Raw genomic sequence first — 6,905 nt, 5'->3', positions numbered from 1 at the left:
GAGCCCGGGCCCGGTGCGCGCGCCCCTGAGCCGCTCGCACACGCTGAGCGGCGGCCGCGCGGGCAAGGCGGCGCTGGCGCCGGCAGGGGGCGGCCTGCAGCACAGCCGCTCCATGTCCATGCCTGTGGCGCACTCGCCCCCGGCGGCCACCAGCCCCGGCAGCCTGTCGTCCAGCAGCGGGCACGGCTCGGGCTCCTACCCGCCGCCTCCCGGCCCGCACCCGCACCTGCAGCACCCCCTGCACCCCCAGCGCCCCTCCAGCGGCAGCGCCTCGGCCTCGGGTTCCCCCAGCGACCCCGGCTTCATGTCCTTGGACGAGTATGGTTCTAGCCCCGGGGACCTGAGGGTCTACTGCGGCCACCGGAGCAACACGCCCGAGTCCATCGCTGAGACGCCCCCGGCGCGGGACGGCAGCGCGGGCGAGCTGTACGGCTACATGACCATGGAGCGGCCGCTGAGCCACTGCGGCGGCCGCGCCTACCGCAGGGTCTCCGGGGACGGCGCCCCGGACTTGGACCGAGGTCTGAGAAAGCGGACTTACTCGCTGACCACGCCTGCCCGGCAGCGGCCCACGCCCCAGCCGTCCTCCGCGTCCCTGGACGAGTACACCTTGATGCGGGCCACCTTCTCAGGCAGCTCCGGACGCCTGTGCCCATCCTGCCCCGCGTCTTCTCCCAAAGTGGCTTACCACCCGTACCCTGAGGACTACGGCGACATCGAGATCGGCTCGCACCGCAGCTCCAGCAGTAACCTGGGCACGGACGACGGCTACGTGCCCATGACCCCCGGCGTGGCCCTCCTTGGGACGGGCAGCGGGAGCTGCAAGAGCGACGACTACGTGCCCATGAGCCCCACCAGCGTGTCAGCCCCGAAGCAGATCCTGCAGCCGCGCCCTGCACCCGCCGCCTTGCCCCCTGCGGGGGCCGCGGTGCCCACGCCCGCGTCGGCGGCCGGCAGGGCCTTCCCGGGCACTGCGGGCGGCTACAAGACCGGCTCCCCGGCTGAGAGCTCCCCCGAGGACAGCGGGTATATGCGCATGTGGTGCGGTTCCAAGCTGTCCGTGGAGAGCGCTGACGGCAAGCTGCTGCCCAACGGGGACTACCTCAACATGTCCCCCAGCGACGCGGGCACCACGGGCACCCCGCCCGACTTCTTCTCGGCCGCGGGGGAGACGCTGCGGGGCATGCCCGGCTACTGCTACAGCTCTCTGCCCCGCTCCTACAAGGCCCCCCACGCCTGCCACGGCGACAGCGACCAGTACGTGCTCATGAGCTCGCCTGTGGGCCGGGTCCTGGAGGAGGAGCAGCAGGAACCGGCCCCCGGCCCCGCGCAGCCGGCCAGTGCCTTCCCGGCCGCGGCGGCCGGCAGCGGCCACCCCCAGCCACCTCATCCCGCCGTGCCTTCTACCGGGAGGCCCGGCGGTGGCGGAGGCAGCCGCCCCGACGGCTTCCTGGCCCAGCGCTGCCGGGCAGTGAGGCCCACGCGCCTGTCCCTGGAGGGGCTGCCGGCCCTGCCCCGCATGCATGAGTACCCGCTGCCCCCCGAGCCCAGGAGTCCAGGCGAGTACATCAACATCGACTTCGGGGAGGCCGGTGCGCGCCTGTCGCCGCCCGCGCCCCCACTCCTGGCCTCGGCCGCCTCGTCGTCCTCGCTGTTGTCCGCCAGCAGCCCGGCCTCGTCCCTGGGCTCCGGCACCCCGGGCACGAGCGGGGACAGCCGGCAGCGCTCCCCGCTCTCCGACTACATGAACCTCGATTTCAGCTCGCCTAAGTCGCCGCAGCCGGGCGCCCAGGGCCGGGACCACGTAGGCTCCTTGGACGCCCTGTTGTCCCCCGAGGCCTCCGTGTACCCGCCGCTGCCCCCGCGCCCGGCCGCCCCCTCCTCGGCCCTGCAGCCGCCGCCGCCGCCAGGCGAGCTGTACCGCCTGCCTGCAGCTCCCGCCTCCAAGGGCCCGGGCGCGGCCTCCTCTTCGTCCTCGGACACGGGGGACAACGGTGACTACACCGAGATGGCCTTCGGTGTGGCCGCCACCCCGCCACAACCGATCGCAGCGCCCCCGAAGCCCGACGGTGCCCGCGTGAGCAGCCCCGTGTCAGGCCTCAAGAGGCTGAGCCTCATGGATCAGCTGTCGGGAGTCGAGGCCTTCCTGCAGGCCGGCCAGCCTCCAGACCCGCACCGGGGGGCCAAGGTCATCCGCGCGGACCCGCAGGGGGGCCGCCGCCGCCACAGCTCCGAGACCTTCTCCTCGACCACCACTGTGACCCCCGTGTCCCCGTCCTTCGCGCACACCCCCAAGCGGCACAACTCGGCTTCGGTGGAGAACGTCTCTCTCAGGAAAGGCAGCGAAGGAGGCGGCGGCGGGGGCGGCAGCGGCATCCTGGGTGGGTGCGACGAGCCCCCGTCGTCGCCCCGCCAGTTGCCCCCGCCGACGCCTCAGCAGGCGCGGGCTTGGACGCCGGCTCAGCCCGGCGGTGGCCTGGTCGGCTGTCCCGGGGGCACCAGCTCGCCGATGCGCCGGGAGACCTCCACCGGCTTCCAGAACGGCCTCAACTACATCGCCATCGACGTGAGGGACGAGCCGGGGCTGTCGCCGCCCCTGCAGCAGCACCCGCACGCGCAGACGGGCGACCGGAGCGCCTGGGGCCGCACCCGGAGCCTCGGGGGTCTCATCAGCGCCGTGGGCGCCGGCAGCCCTGCCGCGGTGTGCGGAGGGCCGGGCCCTGGCGCCCTGCCGGCGGCCAACGCCTACGCCAGCATCGACTTCCTGACGCACCACCTGAAAGAGGCCACGGTGGTGAAAGGTGAGGGCCCGGGGCCGGGAGGGGGGCGGGCAGGCGGGGCGGCCAGAAGCCACTGCCCTTCGGGGGCACCCTGACCCCAGTGCCCGCGTCCCGGCGCAGGGCTCTCGCTTTGTTTTGCCTTTGGCCCAGTGCTGTCTTTACCCAGAGATCTCGCCAGAGCGCTCAAGTCGTCTTTGAGTTAAACAGTGGGTCTTCCGACCAGGGAGGCAGATCTGCTTTTCTTTGGCTCCAGAGCCCCCCTCCTCTTCCCGTCTGTGAACACTTGGCAGAGGGGCGCGGGGCGGGGCTGGGGGGGGGGCAGGTCAGCTACTCCCCCCGGGACGTGGCCCAGGGGGGTCCTCCCATCTGTGAGGTGGGAAACTTCCGCTTGGAGGGACAGGCCGCTGGCGGCTCCCAGGCCCGCAGACGTCACCTTTCTCTTTGTTTTCCTGGAGCCTGGATGGGCTGATTTTTGCTGAGCCTCAAAGTTTATAAAAACAGGCCCCAAAGTTGTTTAGGAAACTAGCATCCATTTTGGCTGGCGGTTGCAGGGAACCCTGAGCCATTTCAAGTTTATATGGGGACCGTAGGAGCTTTTCCATCAGAGGTGTGCCCGTTCTCTAGGGGGCTGAAAGGGTAACGCTGCTTAAACCCTCTCTGGAGCTTGAGCCCACCTGGGAGTCGCCTGGAGAGCCTGAGGCGCGGCTGGCCGGGCTGGGTGGCCCCATGCGGTGGGTCTGGGATGTGGCTCGCCGTGTGCCTTCCTAAGAAGCTCCCCTGCTGCGCTGGTGCTGCTGGTGGGGGCGCCCTGGCTGGGGGTGGAGTTGGGGGCACTTGCCCCAGTTAGACTGCTGGAGCAGGTCTGAGAAATGACCTGTGGGGTCAGCCGAAGTCAAGGAAAGCAGCCAGTGGGCGGAGCCCAGGCGCCAGCATTTTCCCGGTTGCCCAGGCGATGAGAATCTGGGCCTCAGAGAAGACAGTGAAAGATGACCACGTGGGTCTTTTCAGGAGCAGTCACCGGGGCTGCCCAGTGCCGTCCCTCCCTGTCTCCTCACAGATCGGCAAGGACAGAGGTGTGCTTGCCTTGACCTGGTTGTCTCAGACCCTGAATGACCAGGGGGAGGAGAGGAGGGTGGGCTCAAAGAGTTTCTTAATTTTATAGCTGCTTCCATGCAGGAAGATAGAGGCGCTGTGGGAACCACAGAGGACAGAGTAGTGAACGGTGCTCAGATGCTGGCCTGAGGTCAGCAGTCTGCCGGGGTTACAGGGTGATGACGGACGCAGCTTGGGGATCGGTACACCTTGTGTTCTGAAAGCAAACAGACGCATCTGATGCGGGGTAAATTCAGCATGTCTTTCCTCACATCCATGGGATTTAAAGTTACAGCTGGGTTCAAGAGGGTGGGGACATATGTACACCCGTGGCCAATTCATGTTGATGTATGGCAGATACCAATGCAATATTGTAAACCCATTATCCTCCCAATAAAAATAAATTTAAAGAAGAAAAAAAAAGTTATAGCTGTAGGGTGGATACCCTGTTATTCTTATACAATAGAGGAAAAGCGACTTGCTCTTTTTTTCTAAAATCATGGACTACAAGATGAAAAGAGGCACAGTGACCTCTCAGGGACACGACCCTTTGGCATTTAATGACGCCAGTTGGTAGCCGTCAGGATGTGCCCCGTAAATGGTGACGCTCAGCTGAAGGTCGCTTTTCTTGGAGGCACTTAAGCCCTACAGGTGCGTCTGAAAAATTGCTGGCGTGTCTGGTAGTTGAAGGATTATTAGGTGCCATCCAAGACACAGGCCAGATAAACACAGCAGCCTAAGTAGACTTGACTGGGGGGAAAATCCGCGCGCACAGGAAGGGGTACAGACCATAGTGAACACCGAAGTACATCTTGCTGAAATCTGATTCTCATCAGAAAAAACAGCCTGAGAACACGCCACCTTTCACAGCCTCTGGTGGCGCAGGCAGCAAAAACCCGGACTGGATTGAGGAGGGCCCTGGGAGGCGGTTCTTGCAGCAAGCGGAACAGTGAGCCGGGGTGTGTGCCTCCAGGCCTGAAAGAATCCAAGGCCTTTCGGATAAAGTAGATACATTCAGAAACATGATTCACGGCTGATATAATGCCCTTCTCGGATGAGGGAAAATTTTAAACTGCAAGAGATAAGTTTAGTGAGAGGCCTGGTCTGCCTTGTTTTGTTCCCGATTTCCCACCAGTATAACATTCTTCTCAACCTATAGGATTCAGGGCTCTGAAATCAAAACAGTGTGTAAGTTCTGTGGTCACTGAAATCACTTTGGATTGCTGTTTGTCCAAAGTCTCTGTGGGTGTTAAGGTAAACACCCTCTTAAGAACGGAAAAAGACTATTTTTAAACAAAATAGATAACTACAATTGATCCATTGTGTCCAAACCATTTTGTTTTTCTCCTTTCTTTCAAAAAGGCCTACACGCTAAATGGATTTCTAGTAGCCTAATTTGAGCACAGAGAACAGCGGCGGAGGAAAGAGGAGGGTCTCATTTTAATTAACGAGGTGGGGGGGGGGGAGGGAAGCTTAATTGTGTTCTGTGGAGCCAGGAAGGGACTGTCGGGAAGCCTTGAACCACCTTTATTTAACTCTTGTTTGCGCAGAGACATTGGTTTGTGGTGCTCATAAATAAAAAGTTCACAGGAGATAAGTGTTTTTTGAGAACATGATTTATGGAGGGAAGACTTGCAAAGCATTTCTTTGAAGGTAAAACGGAAAGTGAGCTTCCTGAGTCATTGGGTGCATGCCCTGACCCTCAGAAGGGGCTGTGTTTCCACACCCAGCTCCTCGGGCGATGCGTGGAAAAACTCCATGAGCTCCACGGAGTTGGCATTATTCGGGTCGCTTGGGTAGTGTTTGGCGTTTGGATAAGCGGTGACAAAGAGTTAGGGTTCCAGCAGCGGGCTTGCTGGTTGGTTGGGTGCAGTAGAATTGGGGCTGGGGGCGGAGTTTCAGTGCTGGAGCCAATTAAAAAGTTCAGTTCAGTTCAGTCGCTCGGTCGTGCCGACACCCAGACATGTGTTTATGTTTTTGTAGGTCGTCCAGAAGAGTTGAAAATTTAACTCTAAATTATGCCTCTCACTTGGGAGCAGGGAGAAGGTGCTTGTTCTGTGTTTTGTGGCTGTGTCTGTGGAAAAGTCTAAGCCATCTTTACCGTGTTGTTTGGGAGCAGACATGCTCCTGCTGAATTTACTGAGCATTCAAGCCGCTTTTAAAAATTAACTTTGTATGTTTGGTTGTTAGGATTATAGATTGTCCTATACTGTAAACTATGCTATTTTAGTATTCCTCTTTGGTGAGGTTTTTGTTCTAAAATTGGTGTGTGTGTATGTACAAGGCGGATTAGATAAGAATTACCCTGAAAGCATCTGTATTTAAATTTGTTTGATAAAAGGACTATTTATTCACATCCCACAGAAAGAATCGTGGGATAAGAGAGCAACACCATCACCATTTATGTTTAAAAGTGTTGTCTGTTGAAGTCTTCAAGCAGGGGACCTGAATATTTTTAGAACTCCAAGGAGATGGCTTGACAAACCACACATACTTTATTTTCTCTGTGGTGCTTGCTTTTCCGCTTTGGTTGGCCGGCTCTTATCGTAATAAGCCAATCGTGTGCCCGGCTCCCACCCTGCTCCCAGGAGCAGGCAACTAAGGTGCTGATACACACAGGCTTTCCTGAATGAAAGTCACGTGACTTGTTCTAGTTCCCTTATTGAAAGGGAAACCTTTACCAAAATAGTACTTCGGAAAAGGAGGCAGGGTGTGTGAACACCAACCCAGGAATCAGGAAACCAGGTTTCTAGTTGCTGATCTCGGTGAGTCACGTACGAGACGAGTCCCCTCTATCTCACTTTCTCTGTCCGGGAGCTTGTCCACATCCAGGGAGCTTCGGCTCCTCTAAAGAAGAATGCCAATAAATCCCGCGATGCTGTTGATACTTATTACCTTGAAACCGCGAGTATGTGCAGGAGAGACACTTCTGTCGATGTGTGTTCTTAAATTAAGAACAAAACCCCCAATCCTCATAGTTGTCTGAACGTGGAGCCAGTGCCTTCCTGAGAAGTGCAGGCCTCTTCTGTCTCT

At 59.8% G+C, this 6,905-nt stretch overlaps 1 protein-coding gene across 1 annotated transcript in view; it reads left to right on the top strand.

The window, feature by feature from the left end:
* Positions 1-6,905, top strand: part of IRS2 (insulin receptor substrate 2) — a 34,778-nt gene that overhangs the window by 5,828 nt on the left and 22,045 nt on the right. The window contains exon 3 of the mRNA XM_040267280.1: positions 4-2,801. Within this exon, the coding sequence (XP_040123214.1) occupies positions 4-2,801 (2,798 nt within the window). The remainder of the gene's footprint in view (positions 1-3; positions 2,802-6,905) is intronic.

Source organism: Oryx dammah, unplaced genomic scaffold, assembly GCF_014754425.2.
Source record: "Oryx dammah isolate SB20612 unplaced genomic scaffold, SCBI_Odam_1.1 HiC_scaffold_24, whole genome shotgun sequence".
Lineage (NCBI taxonomy): Eukaryota > Metazoa > Chordata > Mammalia > Artiodactyla > Bovidae > Oryx > Oryx dammah.
Note: the sequence above shows the minus strand (reverse complement) of the source record. Positions and strands in the feature narration are given on the sequence as shown.